The sequence below is a fragment of the Osmia lignaria genome, chromosome 5 (assembly GCF_051020975.1).
Source record: "Osmia lignaria lignaria isolate PbOS001 chromosome 5, iyOsmLign1, whole genome shotgun sequence".
In the NCBI taxonomy this organism is placed as follows: Eukaryota; Metazoa; Arthropoda; class Insecta; order Hymenoptera; family Megachilidae; genus Osmia; species Osmia lignaria.
In genome coordinates this window covers 9,635,800-9,654,263 of record NC_135036.1, presented here as the reverse complement: position 1 = coordinate 9,654,263, position 18,464 = coordinate 9,635,800, and the positions used below count along the sequence as shown (strand labels likewise).

At 46.5% G+C, this 18,464-nt stretch overlaps 1 protein-coding gene across 5 annotated transcripts in view; it reads right to left on the bottom strand.

The window, feature by feature from the left end:
- Kdm3 (Lysine demethylase 3) overlaps positions 1 to 18,464 on the bottom strand; it is a 152,825-nt gene that overhangs the window by 4,596 nt on the left and 129,765 nt on the right. For 3 of the 5 annotated variants that reach the window (XM_034325692.2, XM_034325696.2, XM_034325693.2), the window contains 7 exons: positions 17,016 to 17,145; positions 5,252 to 5,662; positions 2,989 to 5,178; positions 1,819 to 2,152; positions 923 to 1,335; positions 640 to 841; positions 67 to 215 (listed from right to left, as the gene is read on the bottom strand). In XM_034325692.2, coding sequence (XP_034181583.1) covers positions 67 to 215; positions 640 to 841; positions 923 to 1,335; positions 1,819 to 2,152; positions 2,989 to 5,178; positions 5,252 to 5,662; positions 17,016 to 17,145 — 3,829 coding nt within the window. The remainder of the gene's footprint in view (positions 1 to 66; positions 216 to 639; positions 842 to 922; positions 1,336 to 1,818; positions 2,153 to 2,988; positions 5,179 to 5,251; positions 5,663 to 17,015; positions 17,146 to 18,464) is intronic. The other 2 variants (XM_034325695.2, XM_034325694.2) reach the window with 2 other exon arrangements.

Genomic DNA, 18,464 nt, shown 5'->3' with positions numbered 1-18,464 from the left:
ATCGAATTCTTTGAAGAGAGAAAAAAAGGGAAGTTCTGTCTGACTGGAAGGAAGAAATGTTCTTACCTTGTAGCAATCGATGCAAACAACGAAACCGCATTTACCGCAAGCCCAGTGGTAATTGAATAGGGTTGTCTCGCAGACGTCGCACATCTCTCGAACACCCTGGACCACTCTCTTCCACGCCACAGTTCCGTCTACAAGTCCCGAACTTGCTGTCAAGGTGAAGAAACAATCGATACGCAAAGCGTTAAATCATGCGAACAAAGGGAGAACTCGACAAAGCGAAACTTTCTATCTACAATTGCGATGAAACATGCGTGAAGAGAAAAGGAATTTCATCTTTCGGATAAAGTAACGATAAAGAAATCAAATAAATTAATCGTGAAAAGTGCAGCAGCTTTCTTTGCTCTTTTGCTTGGGTTTCACACAAGTATAACACTTAAGTAATTTAATTCACGAAAGGGTAAATAAAAGATCTTTGGAGAAATTCATAATGGCAGTCGAAGTGTTAACAATGATATTATCAAACATGCACGAAGATACACAAATACCAATGCATATTATGCGTTTCAGAATTGACGGCATGAAAATATAGATTTGATATCCATGTACATCGAGAAGAGAATAAGAACTTACCTTCTGCCATGTGTTGCTGAAGAGCATCCTTCTCCTGATGCAACAGATCGCAAAGCTGATCACCGACTTGACAAAGCAATCTGTGAGCCATTTCCAGATCTAAGTCTTCTTTGTCTCCCTTCTCTTTATCGCTTTTGTCAGACTTTTCATCTTTCTTCGTGTCGGAATTGTCCTTTCCAGGCAACCATAATCGAAGATCCACCTGTAATAAAAAAAAAAACGAATGCTTTTAATAGAATTGTCAAAGGATTAACGTGAAAAGGAAGGAGGTCGATAAACGTACCTCGGATGCATCTTTATGAGGATCACTGAATCCAGCTATAGCCAATTGTCCGTTTTTGGTATACCGTAATCTACGGAATGCATAGAATCTGCAGAAAATGTTTTGTGGAAGATTTTTGGAGCGTTGGTGCGGTGTCCATCTGCACTCACGACATTTCGCCAATTTCGGGGCGACCTCGAAACAAGCCCCGTCTTGCAACCAACTATCACCGGTCTTTTTCAGCTGAGATATCGAAGGTCGACGAAATGGATCACCCCTTCCGCCGCTTCCACCTGGCCCGTTGTTACCGCCGCTCGCGCTGTCGTCTCTGCGTTCTTTCTTTTGCCGTGGCTGTTGATCCTCCCCGCCCAATTCATTGCCACCCTTTGTAGTCTTTGGTCTTCTGCCCCGTTTCCTCGGTTCCTTGTTATTTCCTATCGAACAAAGGATTCCCATCTATTTGAACGGCATCCACCGGCGACGAACTTGAACGCGTTTACGCGAACGACACGATTCAGTGTTAAAAAGCTCGATAATATAGTTATCTATCACGGATAGTCAACCCTCGGATTTGTCATCATTTCAGCGATAAGTGAACGTTGTTACTATTATAAAAACAGGGTAAGTGTGCGAGACAAAATTTTATAGAAAGATTTCTAGAGAGCTTGGCGAATCTAAAGAGTATCAGGAAATCGTGGTACGTCAAAAAAGAAAATTGAATGTTCAAAAAGAAGATAACGGTAAATTTTATGTACATCGTTTCCGGTTCAAGTCTACTCCTGAACATCTCGAGTTCTCGCAGAGCTCTATAAAAAGGATTAAGTGTACTGACCATGGAACGCGGATCACTTACCCTGCAAGTGAATAGTTAGTTCACCTGACGGGAAGTCCATTTACAAGAAGGTACGTCAACTAACCGTTTCCCGAGGAATTGTTGGAATTGGCCGTGGTATGGCGAACCCTGGACGCTGGTTGAATGGAACCCAACTGTTCGCTAGTATCGCTAGCGGAACCGGCCTCGCTTTCGTTACTAGACTCGCTTCCTGCACCAGCTCCTCCTGTTCCTCTTTCAGCTCCTCCACCGCCGCCACCTCCTCCTCCTCCTCCTGCTGCTCCATTTCCTCCGCCATTTCCACCACCTCCGCCACCACCACCTCCTCCTCCTCCTCCGCTTTGTTTCTCTTCCTTTCGTCTCCGCTGATCTTCCGCGGTGGTTTGCTGCCTCCGTGCGGCGCCTTTCTTTCGTTTTACCTACCACAGGGCACAGATTATTAAGTAGTCAGGAAGTTCATGCTCTTGCCGAAACTACTGTCAAAAAAAGAACTACCAACTCGCGTGTGCGTCTGCTTTGCTTCTATTTAAGAAGTCCTACGACAACATTCTTATACACCAACATAGGTACGTGTCGTTTTATTCACCAGCCAATTCAACTATTTTCGATATTCGATTAAATATTACTGCATGCACTAAGTAACACGTTTTGAATCGTGGATTTAAAAAAATTTATGGGTGTATACGTAGGATAGAAACGACGAAATAAATAGTTTGCGTAAAAGAAAAGGGAGCAACAGAAATTATTTTCCTTTACGATTACCATTGAATCAATTAACATTATTCATTAATCGTTACGTATGCGATGAAATGCGAACGGCGAAATCACTAACATCGTTATAATGCCGTATATAATAGAAAACAAATAGACGTTGAACGCGAAACGAAAAAAGTCATTACATGTTCCATACCCAGCAACATTAAATACCAATTACCGAACAATAATTAAGTGCCGTTACTCATAAATGATTTATGATTTCCCAGTATAATTACGAGGAAAAAACGCATAAACAGAGAAGAGAATTAAAAGGGGGGAGGGAATAGGTAGGAAGAGTAATGGTATCGAGCACACACATGACCTATATACGAAACCAATTCCAGCTGGTTAATGATACGTAATCTATTTGCGCATGCAAAAAGTAAGGATAATACGTGCAACGGTGAAATCAGCTCTTCCGTATGGATAAACACATACTAAAAAGTGCGATTATACTAAGAAAACGATCAGAAAATATAGGTACGATCCATATAGATACCTTGGGTGGCTTTCTTTTTGGCGGCGACTTTCTCTCCGGGTCGCTGCTGGACGAGTCTTCTTGTAAATTTTTTGTATCCGTCGCGTGTCCGTTCAGGGATTCCTTGTTGGTCGTTTTTCGACCGCTCTTGGCGGACACTTTGCTCTTGTTGATGCTGTTAACCGCCATGCTACCGATATTGTGAATCGAATTGACGGCGCTTGGTAGGCAAGTGGTGGTCGCGTTGCTTGTCACGTTCGACGTAGCGTCGCGTTCCTTGTTGTTCAAGGGTTGAGAGGGTGCTTGAGAGATGTTCAAAGGCAAGGTGAGGCAAGAACCGCTACCAACGACACCGGTCGTGTCCTCGGTGCCGTCCTCGCCGGAATGCCTCTGCAGCCAGGCCTTCTTCAGCTTGTGAACGGGATAGCTGGTGCTGCTCGGCGGCCTCGGTGCCGGACTGTTCGACTTTTCGCTGTCGATCGTAGGATTGGCTTTGGCCGGTGTGCCGGGCGCGCTAGGCGCTGGACTCGGCGCCGTGGAGGGCGCCGGACTAGGTATGGGTGCCGGGCTGGGTGCGGCGCTGACCGTGGCAGGGTTCAACGAGCACGCGCTACCCGCGCTCGCCGGTCGCACGGAACCGTCCCCGCTGGCGGTTCTTGGCGCCGGACTGACCGCCGTCGCGGTACGTTCCTGCTGGCTTTGACTGTTCGGTTGGGCGAGTAACGCCGCGGTGTTAACCACGGTGGTGATCGAGGTGGCGGCCGATGCGATCAGCGGGCTCGGTTCGCTAACTCGAGAAAGAATCGGTGGACCTACGCACTGCAGGGACAACGGTTGCGGTGGCTCCTCGGTTCTGCGTTTCTTGCAGACCTCGAGGGACACCGGTTGACCGGGATTCTCGGTCAACGAGGGTGTAGGCGCTTTCCTCTTGGGCGAACCGGATCTCTCGACGCCGAGATTCAACGGTTGCGTCTGGAAGGTGGTGTTTTGCATTTGAGGTTGCGCATGCTGTACCGTCTGGCCGGGTGGTTGCTGATGAGGACTGGTGTGATGAGCCGGATGCACGATCGGCCTGGATAGGGGCGCCGATGTGGCGGTCGGTGGCGAACTGTGAAGCGGCGGTGGTGGTAATTTGGCGGCCGGCAATGATCCGGGATAACCTCTCGAATCGTAGACGGATCTACTGTGAGCCGGTGGCGGCAAAGGTGGAGGCGGCGCCCCGTGATGGTGAGGCACTTGCTGGTAAGGCGAGCTGCCGGCTTTCGAGGTGAGAGGTATCGGTGCCGCGACCGCCGGTTCGGAGGCTCTACACACCGGGGTACCGGTCATGATCCCCGAATTCGGTTTCCCGTATATATGAGGTGGCGCGGGGCTGCTTACTTTCGGCTTCGAACCCGCCGGCGCGGCGTAATGCGAGGTCGGCGATGCCGTGGGCGGATGCGGATGCGGATACGGATACGAGGACTTGGCAGTAGCGTAAGGTAGGCCAGGTTCCGGCCTGGTGAGATAACGCGGCTCGGGTGGCGACGGATGCGGTGGCTGATGAGGATGCTGAGCATGCGGTGACTGTCGATTGTGCGAATGCGGTGGTGGATGCCCGTGAGGGCTGGGTAATTGCGTGGTGGTTGTCGACCCGCTACTGCTTCTGTGGTGACCCTGAGGTATACTCTTCGCCGCCTGTAGACCGTCCAGGTGGTGAAGGTGGTGAGGACTTTGCGTTGGGCTCCTATACTCGTACGGTTTGTGTTGCGGCGGTACCGACTGCACGTTCAAATAAGGCATGATTTTCGGGCTCGGCGAGTGTTGCTGCGACGACGGTGCTTTCGGAAGTTCCCGACCCTCGTTCTTCACTATCACCGAGCTCTTGTGATCCGACAACATCGTCGGAGGATTCTGTAACACTTCCCTGCCGTGATGGTCCCTCTCGAGACCGCTGCCCATACCGCTTTTACTCGTCATCGACTTGTGCGGTTGTCCCACGTCGCTTTTAACCTTCATGTCGTGCATCGCGTACGAAGTCTGCGGCTGGTACGTCGAGTAACTGAACAGACCGACGTTCGGCTCGACTTTCGGTAACGAACTGTGAGACGGACCGACGACCGACGGCGGTTTCTCGTGCATACTACCAACGGGCAACGACGACTTGGACGTCCTCGAGTGCGCCGGTGGAGGCGGATAGTCTTTAACGGGTACGCTAGACGGTCGAGACACCTGAAACGATCGGAACGGAGACGATGATCGTTAAGACGGGATCGGATCGAAACGAAAAGAAAAATAAACGTACCTGTTGAGTCGGAGGTGCGGTGGCCGCGTAATAAGCGGCCCTCTGTTGAGCCGCGATGTGGTCCCTAGCCTCTGCCTGCCTGTGCAGTCTCTCGGCCGCAGCCAGGTGTTCCCTTATCCCCAAATTCTCCGATTCTCGTTGCCTTTGCTCCCTCGCGTCTCTTTCTCTCGCCTCTCGTTCCCTCTCTCTTTCTCGCTCTCTCTCCCGTTCCTCTCGTTCTCGTTGCTGTTGCTGCGCCACCGTCACTGGATGCGCACTGGTCGCACCTGGTCCCGGATGATGGTGACCCACGTGAGCGGACATGCCGGAATGCGGGGCGCCGTGAGGCCTGCTTCCTGGTGGTGGCAACGGGATGAACGTGTTCCACGCCATCGAGGTCGACTGCATGTTCTTCTGTGGAGCATAAGGCACCTACTTCAATAAATACTGCCAATCGATTTGCCGAATCGTCACGCCCGTTTGCTGTTTCTCCTGTCACGTTATTTCACGTTGTACCCCGCGAGTTTCGGCTCGAAACGTGCCCGTGAGGACGAGAGAAAGCAGTTGGTTCGCGTTGACGCGAACATTTCGTTAGCGTTTCGATGGTAAAATATGTTTATTTTAAGCGTGCTTATTTTTAACCGTTCCGCAACGGACAACCGGTGCAACGACTCGCTTAACCGCACGCGCTGAACCGTGCTTTCCCTTCTGGCTTGCTGAGAATTTTCCCTTAAAACGTATCGATAATTACGATCGTCTATTTTTCACGAGGAAACACAGTACCTGCGTTCGAGAGGGGATTGTGTCAAGGTCGGAGTACCGAGAAAATCCGTCGACAAGGAGTAAGAGAAGAAGTAACGGCTCGTACGGAGACAGAGAAGGAAAGAGGAAGGCTTTAAGCAGCCTGACGAGAGCAGACCACCAGCCTAATTATAGTCTCATCCGAGAAGGTTTGCTATGCTAATCGAGCCGTGAGTAAATGTCAAGCAACGTGCTCTGTTTACCCGGCTAGCGTTCATCCTTCGATACGTATCTCTCGTACCATTTTCCAAAGTTTCCTTCGCCAAATGAATAAAATTCAGAAACTCGTATGCCTTTTCAAAGCACGAACATCGAGTCTAACCAACGAGGAGTCCTACAGAGATGAAGAGTGGGAAAATATGAAAAGCCGTTTACCTTTCCCGACGCTATTCAAGATTCACGCTCGAGGAAGCGGCTCGCTGGGAAACGAGTTTCTCGCTAGTCGAGGCAACGGCTAAACAGCGAGAAAACAGAGCGAGAATTCAAAGAGAATAGGACGAAGAAGATAAACCACTTCCCTGACGGTATTCTTTTAATCGTTGCAAGCCTGTCTCCGAGCGGCGTATCAGCCGAGATTGCACGCGTGTTTTGTCCGCGGTACCGCATTATGTACGCGCGCGTTTTGTCCACGTATTGCATTCCCGACAAAAGGTGCGGGGTAACCGGGCGAGAGAGGAGGTTCGGACAAAAGCTCGTAAAACGCTCGTTAAAAGCGCGAAAGACACGCGGTGCGCGAACCCGAATCCCTGAACGAACGATCGCGCGTAATAAAAGGCAGAACACGGTATTCAGGCTCAATCAGGGACCACCGGCTGCCACTGGTTCGTTGACTTTCTCTTCCTGAACTCTTAACCCGTGACGTTCGCTTAATCTGCTTTTTGTTCCCGACCCGTGACGTTCGCGCGATTCACCCTCTGCCGCCTTTTTCGCCTCTTACGCGTTGTTGCTCCATATAATTACCTATAGCTGACTTTCGATGCGTAAATTACCTCCTCGGCTAAGTATCCGATCTTCTTCTCTGTTTAATTATTTTTAACCGACGGCGAGATATTTATTACGATAGCCCCACCTCTCGCCCCTTTACTCGTAACCTTTCTTACGCGTTAATAATTGCCCGGTTAAAAAGGACCCGATAAATATTTGATCCGCATCGGTCGGGCTATTTTCGTCTGGCTCGCACACGAATGAAAAACGTGCTCGTTTTATTGATCAGAACGATGCCTACGCACACGCTCCTCGGACTTGGCTCTTCTCGTCGTCACGCTTTTTAAACGTGCATCAATTTACTCGTATTTCGCAATAGTCAGCCAAAGACGGCTGTTGTATCGCGAACACCGCCGTTTCTAACCAGTGCAGCAACGATTCACGATGCGCGAACGAATCTAATCTAACCTGCTTTGACTCATCGCGAACCAACATTGAAACGAAATCGTCCAATATCAACGATATTAGTGTTATCGATGGTTAGAGAGAAGATTTGTTAAATGCACGTCTATTTTAATAGCTCGACATCTATCGAATAATGACCTAGATTCATTTTCATCTGAACGAATTACGTCTGCAAGCGAATAGTATCAGAAACGACAAGATAACAACGTTAACGAGGCACGAGCGTCGGATTGACGCTTGAAATTCCACTAGGCACAGCGTAGACACAACATCGTGTCGGTTCGAAACATGACGGAGATCAGAGAGCGTTAAATATAATGGAAAGTGGAAGACCAACGTGGAATATTCCGCTTATAACACGCGACCAAAATATCCGGCCGCAGGGTAAATGACGGTAGAAGAAAATTTTCGATCGTTCGGAAACGCGGCTGTTCCCGTGAAAGAGAAGAGTGTACCGATAAAAGGCTAAATCGAAATCGCAGCTACGAATCCTCTTCGTAAGCTGCTATTTCTCGACCGATGATACGCGACGAAAATAGCAGATGAAATTTCTAAATCGCAAAGAAAATCGAAAAGTATCTTCGTATCTGAGCTGCCATTTTCAGGATATCTCATGGCATTTCCTTCCCTTCTTTTTAACCGTGCAGTTCTCGATTCGCTGTCTGGCTGCGCAATAATATTCGGCCATTCATTATTTACCGAGGCACGAGCAACGTGAAAAGGGGACACGTTAATGCGGGGGTGGTTGAAACAAAAGAGGGACTCTCGTTGTTCGTCGTGTACCAAAGTAAATCATCCCCTACCGTGCTTCACCCTCTCTCGCTTCAATTAATCTATTCGTCGATTCTACCCACCCCAACCGCAAAAGGAACTCTTTCTCTTTCCCTCTCTTACGGTCTATTTAAATTTTAATGGCACGGATTCGACTGCTGGCTTTCCCTCGAAAAACCTCGGAAAAATTCGACGCTATTCTGTTCTATCACAAAAACACGAACGATTATGTTATTTCCCTACTGCCAGTAGTTGGAAAAGTTTTTCCATGTCATCGTTACGGAAAAATGTACATCTGCTGCTATTTATAGCACGACAAAAGGGTTGAATTACTCGGGTGCGTCAGCGGGATGCAATGCGCGCTGGTAATCGGTCATCGAACGATTCCAACGGCAATATCGACAAAAACATTACAAACATTTATTGTTCGCGATAGTCCTACGGAGAGTGTCTTATCGAGTAACAGAAAATAAGACGCGTTATCGCGTTGATTTATCTCCATTTACAGCGTACGGCGACGAGTCACGACGTCGAGGACAAAGGATGACTGCAACTTTACACAGACCTTATCGATTCGGTAACAAACTTTTGCCTCAACTTCCAACAGATATAACTAGACACCTAGTTCCTGTCTTTCCCAACAAGTAGCGTGCTACGTGTACGTTTCGCGAATAAGTAACAACCGTCTCGTTTCCCGGTGGATGACGAAACGTCGATAATTGACAAAAGCACCAACTTCGATATAGCAACGACTTAATCAAAATACATGAACCCACTTAACGGCTTACCAGTTCTGATCTCATTCGTTTTATCAGTCCAACTGACAAAACATTATCGTTGGATTGGAAATGAAAAGAGCAAAAAATCGCGATAAGATAAGCGAGCAAATTGTAAAAAAACTACATGATTTTTCCACAATTTAGAATAAACTCTTTTTCTTGATAATTACTGTTCGAAATGAATCAACACCTTTCCTATCCGTTTCCTATCATTTTCTTCGTTAAAATAGAAACGAATCAGTTAACGGGTTAAAGAAGGTGTCGAGGAGGATGAGGTGGAAATGGAATCGAATTCGAAGCTACGTCGACTGTTTGCGAATAATATAAAGAGGTGTTATCTTATCGCGACAGACGGCGCAAGATAGGATATTTATACTTCCAGCAAACAGATAGCTAGTGAGATAATAGGTGATAAGAGGAGAAGGAACCGGAGCCCAGGGATTCTTTTTACACCTATACTCGACACGCTCGCGACCGCCAATAGCGACGGGTCTGCTAATCTTTCGTAACACCGTTTGATCGATCGATTCACACCGTTTCCCGATCGAACACGTACTCGATGACGATCACATGACTCGCTAGCTGTATATTCGTGAATTTATTCGATCGATAACTGTACGGGAATTTTTGAGTAAACCAAAACCCCTCCGGTTTACGAGAAGGACATCGATCGAATTCGATATTAGATCGATCGACTGGAATTTCGAGGTCAAATTCATTCGCGTACTTAAAAGAGCGTACTGACGACTTCAATTTTACAATTAACGAGGAACTTTGGAAAGTAAGAGCAAAGGAAATGTGTATTAAATCGGATTGGCTGGTGGTAATCGAGCGTGTCTAAATTCGAGCTGAAAACGAAGTTTTCAAAGCTTGAAGAAGGTAGGTAAAAGCGTAGTGGCGAGGACGGCGTGGTGCATTAAATTTCAGACGGGTTCCACAAGCGAAACGACTGTAAGAGCGAGGATAGAAGTTGCTGACGAAGCTGCGGAGAAACTACTCTCGAGGTTTCCTATGTACGTGCCCGGTCAGCACAGACGAGACCGGGTACTTGCTGACTGTTCGCATTTTCTGTCCCTCCTCTCGCGACAGGACTCGGCCGTAACCGCGTTTCGCTCTGTCGAATTGAAAGGTAACGCTTGGAAAACAAAGTGGTCGGGGAAAGACTAGAGACAGGCATTCTTCTTCCCCGTAATTTCGAAATTCCTTCCTTTCGGCTTTCCACCAATTTTATCGTTGCCGCTGCGAGAGAAACGGAATGGGAAATTGCATTCCCGAGAAGCAGAGCGAACGTCTCTTCAACTATTCCAACTGGTTAGTTTCATTATCCCACTTTTGTTTGAAACAAATCGAAATGACATTATTATCCGCACGGTTTCGAAACGTCGATTACAAAGTAACGCGCTAGGAGAGAAGTGAGAGGCGACTAATAAAATCATTGACGAAATTACACGCAGGTGACTGTACCGTGCGGCCGGATAACGCATCCGTCCGCGCGTGTTTATCGTTTCATGAATTATTTATTCGATGCCGTGCACGCGGCCCATTCTCTTTCTCTCTTTCTCTCGCATTCCCCGCCATTTCGACGTCTGTTATTACTTCCACGCCGGTTTCGTGCGTGCCCGGCTGCGTGTGGTGTGCTTTTAGAAACGAGATCATTCCACGCGGTTGCCGAATGGGTGCAACGTGTGTCCTGCCCGCGGCACGATTTATTTCCCAATTATGAGGATCCCCGGCAAGGGATAGGGCTAACCGAAAGCCAGACACAAAAGGATGCTACCGAAAAGATATTCCCGAGATCGCTACCATCTCTTACCACCATTCTTGATACCTTTCAATCCTCTCGACCGTTTGTTCGGCAGGGCTTTGACCTGATCCATTATTTCCACCGGATGTGTTCTTCTTTCAGGGTCGAGACACGAAAATTGCCGACCCTATCGAGCCGCTTCGAGAGCCAAGGTTTTTTTCGCGAAAGCGGAACCATGCTTTTATCTCTCAACTATATAATCACGTCGAATCAAGGGAAATCTTATTCCCAGTACGTCGCGTTTATAATTTCAAATATTTCAATCGATTCTCAGGCAACAAATCCTTGACATTAAAAAAAAAAAGGCGCAGCAAGAGGATTCCACTCGGTAAAGCGTTAATAAATAGCTAGGATGGATCATTTCACGAACACGCCCGGTATATACACGCTTCATGGGAGTAACTGTACCCGAGCAGCAAAGCTGATCGTAAAGGGGATGCACGCGTGTACGCGCAGACAAGCAGGATTTATGCACGTATGCAGAGAGAAGTGCGAGGGGAGGGAGAGAAAAAGGAATATCGTAGGAGTTTCCACGAGGCCAGGACACGCGGTAATTAACTTTGCACGGGATTAGAAGGCGTGGGTACAGAACGAATTTACGAGCAACTGGCGGAGGAAGCTCTGCTTAGAGCCGAGAGACGCGAAGAGGAAGGCAGGTGGAAAGGCGGTGGTTCCCTTCGTTCTTCTTTTCAATCTACAAGCGAGCTTATACTTTATTTAATTCCTTAGGAGTGGTTCTGTAAACATGCTTCTTTCACGAAATATCCTCGACGCAATTTTAACTCGAGACTTTAGAAAAGACAAAAGGCTGTTTTTAAAGGAGTATGGAGCAACGAACTGCGTCGATACTCGTGCAGACAGGAGAGAACAAGGGAGAAGAAGAAAAAAGGCAGGTGCAACGCGATGCATTCCCCCCGGGCGGAAAAACGTGCTCGAATGTCAGCCGCGACAGCTCGGCGCGATCCGGTGCATTTTAATTTCTCCGACTTCTCACATGCCGAAAGACTCGTCGCGTTGCACAACGCGGACGAGCGCGGCACGCGAATAGCAAGCGCGATAGTTTCTCTCGATCCGGATAATCGTTCGTTTTTACTTTCACGCCTGATCAATGTGGAACACGCTTGAACGGATTAAACGGAGTCGACGAACCGCGTACGCTCGTTACGGTTTCTAACTTTACGCCGTTGAATGAACGCCATGAATCACTCGAACACGCCTTCCTTCTGTTGCTGCCGGATAAAGTGTCATTCATTGAGAGAATGAAAAAGAAAGTCCCGACACACTGTTACTCGAAGAATTACGTCGGGATTACGAGTCGATTTTCCTTCGCGTTCCATCTTCGAAAAAGAATTTTCACCACCGCTTCGATTATTCAGAACTAGAATCACTCCGTAAGAAAGTGAGAGACGAAGCTTTCTTTAGGCGTCAGGTAGCGTAACGAGCATGTGTAACCTCGACTAATTACCACCACGATAACCCTCTGGCTAATTAGTCGGCGTAATTTACGAGGAAGTGCGTTTGAGTATATCGTGCATTTATAAATAATACGTTCCAATTAGAAGTTTCGTATCTCGCGTTAAGTTAACGCCATAACGGGCTAAGATTACCCAGCTGAACACGTCAACTTCTGACTCTCTCGAAGCGAATCGAGATTCTTAATTAATTCTTTGTTTACCGCAACGATCCGCTGTTTATAAATGGTTTATATATTCTTAGCAAGAAACTTTTCGCGAAACCAGAGACTCGAGTTGAAGCTTGCTTCAGCAATGCAACTGAAACTTCCCGTGGAAAGAAACTTGGAAAATTGCAGTTCGGTTCGACGAACTCGGAAAAGGTCGATGGAAACGTTCCAAGGAACTCGATTTTGCACCTTTCCACCGTGTTGAAGCTTGAAACTTTTAGAAAATCGAAACGAAATTCAACGAATATCCACGTCGAAGAACGAAAAATGAATTTCATAAAAGTGAATCACGGTTTAAGTACAATTTCTCTTTGGTAATATCGGCTTTAATTCGCTTTAAAGCTATCGACGAGAAAACGACGAGGCTAAAAGAACGGAGAGGAGAGGAGAAGAGAGCAGACGAGACGAGACGAAACGAAACGAAACGAAACACCGTCGAGAGAGCTCTATTGTTGCGTACCATGAAGTGCATAATTAATGACCTTCGTGCCGGTCGAGTTTTGCATTGCAAATGTCAGCTGGAAACGGTCACGCACACGCGGCCCTCGTCACATAAATAAACGGGCGCAGCGTGCATGTGCATCGGAACCGACCCGTTGTTTGCTCGTCGCTACAATAAACACCGTGAAACATTTGTGCATCGAGGAAAGCGATGCACTCTGCTCACCGCACAGTCAGGACTAATTCGTTGGTCATCCAGTCGTATTATTCCCTGCCCGCGACATTTAAAATCGATTGTTAGGGACGTTTAAAGGATTTCTACGCGACAAAAATAAAAACCAGTATTTACGTAATAGGGGCCGATAAAAACGTTAACGATCCAAGTTTCAGAGAACTGTATCTCGACTGCCTATCTTTCCTACGTAGGTGCTTCAACTTTCTGTTAATCTTCCGCGCGACAATCGTAACTTGTACGGTGACTCGTTGCAGTCTGTTTGCTCTGTACATTAGATTTAACTTATCATTGGGATTAATACGTCGAGTACTAAAGCAAACACTTTAGAACGCGACATAATATACGATACCGAGTACGAAGAGTTAAATACCGAATTTCTGTCTGAAATGATATTGTTTCAACGAAACAAATACAATGTCCTACTTTGAAATGAAGGGTAATAAAGTGTGCGCAGATTTTATTGGGACACTCTGTATCGTAGCGTTAAAAACCACTCGTAACCTGATCGAAGTTAAAGTTGCTCGTAAATATTCAATTTATTTCCTTCCCTCGAACGCTACAAAATCTTTTGGAAAAATATCAGGAATTTAAAATACGAAGGTTTACTTCGAGGAGCACACTTGAGCGTGTAAACAATGTTGAAAACCGATCAACTACTTAAACAAGACAGATGGAAAAATCGCTGGAACGGTTGGAAAAATTCGAAGAAACCTGTCTGGAGGGGTAGGAGAGGGCCTCGTTCCTTCTATCAAACTGAAAATAAAACTGGCTAAATTTGCGGAGAAAAAGAGAGAGAATTTTCGAAGCTTCCACGAAACGGAGCCGAGCATAAAAGCCAGGCGGCGCGCATAAATCAGGCCAAGTTTTCCATCGTCTCTCGCAGCCTTCAAAGCGATCTAGAAACGTATTTCTTTTCTCTCGTCTCACGTCCGTCCTTGCGAAACGTATAAGATATATGTACACACATGCCATCGTGGAAAAAGAATCGAGCAGCTTTTCAACGATTTCGAGAGATCCGACGACGGGGAAAAGAATTTATCGCTGCCCGTTGCTCTGTACACAACGTACAGTTGCCGTGACATTGTTATCGAGGATACCGGATAGACGTTATCGCGTTGCAAACATAACACCATCATCGAACTTCTCTTCTGTCTCTTGCAAATTTTCCAAGGTCATCGCATAAACACGTACACACGAGGTTCTAAACAAACTTTTGAAATAGCTCATCCATATCTAACTTTGCTTCATTCCGCTATCTTCTATTTAAAATAATAACCGTAGCGTCGACACATTAATTTCGTTATTAAAAATGAAACAATCATTCGTCTGTAACTCGATAGAAATATTAATTTTTAATACTATTAGATCGACGAAACGATAATGGTTATTTAGTTCGTTAAAAATGATAGAAACTGACCTGCCGTGCAACCAGATGGACGCTTTGCCTTTCAGATCGTAATTCCAAAGTCCAAATGCTTTTCAAACATGTTTAATAAAGTAACACGTATATTTCACTGATTTACCGATGTAACACTTTGCGCACGACGAAATTCCGTAGACTCAAACGCGGCGAGAAAATTCGAAACGTAGAAGGAAAATCGTGGCAGAAATCGTTCGAGTTTTTCTCGAACGCTGCGACGAATCGACCTATCGTTGAGACACTCGGTCACACTTTATCTGAGCCGCGAAATGGAAAACACTCGGCCCAATAAGCCACAGTTATCAGCAATTATCTAACGAGTTGTGTAGTGACGAGCTGAAAACGCGACACACTGGGGGGAATACGCCGAGTCGAGTGGCACGATTTCGGCTTTGTGTATACGATTCGTCTGGTCGGGACGAGAGCTCGGAAAGGACTGGCGGGACACATTTTCGTAGGGTGGAAGGGCAGGTAGGGCTCTCGGGCCACTGCGTGAAAGGATCCCTCTTTCTCTCTCTCTCCCTCTTTGCCTGGTTTATACACCCATACGTGGTCGCAACGTGGTCGCAGTGGTGCTCAACTTTCCGTATTTCCCTCTTTTACAAAACAATTTACCACGTTTTCGCTTCGTTCAAATTAACATAATTCTAACTTCGTTTGAAAATTTCAATATCTAATTTTAGTCGGAGCCGAAAGCGAGAAACTACGTAATCTTACACGAGGTTTTCGATGAACAATGATACGAGTTCCCATCGGTCGAGATAAGATTCGTTTACAAAAGTTCTACCACTTGCGATTATCTTCGTTGCGTAAGATTTGCTCACGCCATAGGAAACACGAATAACGTTCAACAGCTGTTTGAAAAACAATCTCTCGTCATCAGACACCAATTATAATTCCAGCCAAGTAAAAAAACACGTGGAGGTTGTACGAAAAAGAAAAAAGTCTGAAAGAAGCAAAAAGGAAGATTAAGACGGGTAATAAAATGAGAAACGCTGAGGACAAGGCAGGCAGGCAGGCAGGCAGGCAGGCAGGCAACAGCAGCAGCAAAGTACACAAGAGAGCAGGGCAGGTTTTGGGTGACTGTCAGGGCTGTAACACGCACAAAAGGCAGGTGCTGGAATGCATTGATTGCCTCTCTGTTCCCCTTCCTCTCTCAGCATCCTGTGTCCCTACCCGTATCTGCTCTGGGAACCCACCCTTCTCTCCCAGGGAAACGCAGCAGAGCCTGAAAACCCCGGGAGGACAGGATATCTCTTTCTTGCTCTCCCTCTCGGATTATCCCTGTTTTCTCGGTACGAGGGTGGTGGCCTCTCCGTTGATCGACCGCCACCACGACAACCTCTCTTGTTTTCTTCCCTCCGCTGTTGCATTTTACTTTCCGTTCGTACTTACGTGTTTTCGATCTATTTCGAAAGCAACGGTTACAATTCTGCCACGAGAACACGATGGAATTTGTACAATTAGCAACTTCAATTTAATTTACGAGGGGGATAATAGGCGGTTTCAGCTTTGGAAAATTTCCCGTTACCACAGGACTAGGTCCCTGCAAAGTTACCGAGTAAAATTCCGGAAAGGAAAGTTTCAGGAGTTACCGCTGTCCTGGGAATTTCGTAGAGGAATATTCGGTTGGAAAGCTTTTGCTTTAAAACTAGTCGAATTTGCTATACAAACAGGTTTCGCGATCGATAAGATCGATTTTCCAGGCGTTTCAACTGCTATTAGAATGATCGACGAGAAAATCGCCTCGGGTTCCGAGATTCTACTTGGAAATTTGCAACAACTTCCAAGGAATGCCGGTGCAAACAAGTGGCAGCCGGTTTCTCGGAATCGTCGGAGACGTCGCCCTTGGACCGACGTTGCTTGCATAATCCAACTGCATCGTTAAACACGTTTCACGGCGATTCTTCGCTGGAACGCGATGAAAATATTTCTCCAGTCGGTCGATCGGGATAGAAGAAGCGGAGCGTAATGACGCATCTCGATGTCCTTGCTAACAGACGAGACTGCTTTAAACTTGACGGACTTCTGACCGCGAAACTTAACTTCCTGAAGGCACGTTTAATTAACGCTACATTCTATCCGTCTACGTAAAATATATACAAATTCAAATTAACGAGTTGCAGTTGATCTGCCAAATGAAATCATCGAACGGTTCGCTTAGTTTTTCAACATCCGCAGACGAGAGCTAATAACAAAGACGATCTTCGAACTGCATACTGGTAAAATAAACAGATGGCTGGTTGTTCGCGTTATCGGTGTATAGTAGGCCTGAAACGAGCCAGTCTTCCTTGTCATGCAAAAGGTTAAAAGACGACGCGCATAATGCTAGCTCGAGATTCTCTTTTTCTTCTCGAGCATCTGTTCGACACGCTGCTCCAAAAGACGCGGACCAGAGGCCGGAGGTCATTAAAAATACGCGCGGCGAAGAGAAAAACAGGCAGTAAAGCAAAGGCTGACTAACCTTTTGTTGTGCCAGCCTGAAGGACTCCTCGAAGTGCTTGTGAACCGCCTGTTCGGCCCTTTGCTTCTCCAGCCTCTCCCTTTCCATGTTGGCCTCCCGTTCACGCTTCGCTTCCGCTTCTCGCCGCTCACTGCAACACCAGCAGAAAAGTTTCAAGGTTACACCATATGCAGCAACTTCCCGAATATTTCTCTTCGTACATCGTAGCCGCAAATTTTCAGCTAACCTAAGAAAAAAATTTTCTGTATTATTATTATATTTTGTATACCGTACGAAAAGTTCCTTTCAATAAATAGAGGACTGCTCCAATATAACAGCAATTGGGTTTATTACTAACGAGACCCTATCCCTTTTCCTCGATGCTCATTATCTATTGTGCAGGTTTACAGCGTAGGTGTTATAAACCGAGGTAACCGGGGTTCAAGGAAGGAGGAATCGATCCACGAAAGGGGTAGAATATGCAGGCAATTCGAAGTATTTACGTCGTTGCAACGAGAAACGGAGTCGGAAAGGGGGTTACATAAAAGAAAAGCCTATGAATCACGAATCGATGACCAACAATGATCGAGAGTCACAGCTGGTCGTTCTCGATCGTCGAAGAAAATCAACTTTTACGACACAAGATATCGGACGTTAATCATCATAATGGTAATGATCCTCTGTAATTTTCTTCATTTTTTTTTCTCTCTCGAGCATTCGTTAGATTCCTAACGCCGATCGTCGATGACCCCCGCGGCAATGAACGGGTTAAACCAGCCACAAAGAAACGTGTGAACTGGAAAGTCCGAACGATCGTATACAATTATTTTCCGAGCTCGCGAGTGTACGTGGGTTCCCGTACACGTACTCTCCCGCTGGCTGATATTAAAAGAGAACCGCGATAATAAAACGCCGGCGGTGGCTGGCGTATATATCGTGACTTTTTTTTTTAACAGACTCAGCCAGATAAGCATTCATTAATGCTTGCGCAAGTTATTTATACTGTTACGTGCGCAACACGCGTGTTTATCTCGCTTCTCGCTCGGCGGACCTTACAATACTCGCGTTGGATTCGCGCGATAAATACATATTTGCGGGTTTCGTGCGCGTTCCCCGTGCTTCGCGGCTGTTTTTCGCGTGTTATTGGCAAAAACACACGTACATACACACGGGCTCAGACAGAAAACGACGATTTCTCGTAACGTCTCGTTAGCCAGACAACACCAGGTGGGAAACGTATATTCTCCTCTCCCCTCGTTTTTTTTCTCCATCTACTTCTTTTAAGTACGAAGAGAGGTTATCTGTTATCTGTTACTCATGTTTGCTTTCCTGACTCGACCGACGAAACATAATCTCTTACAATTTACCGTTGCTTTTTTTGAAATGAAAAAAAAAAAAAGAATCAATTTTTTGACGATGGGACATTGCTCCGTTCGAATAGTTTCATAGACGGCTCGTGGAAAAATTCCG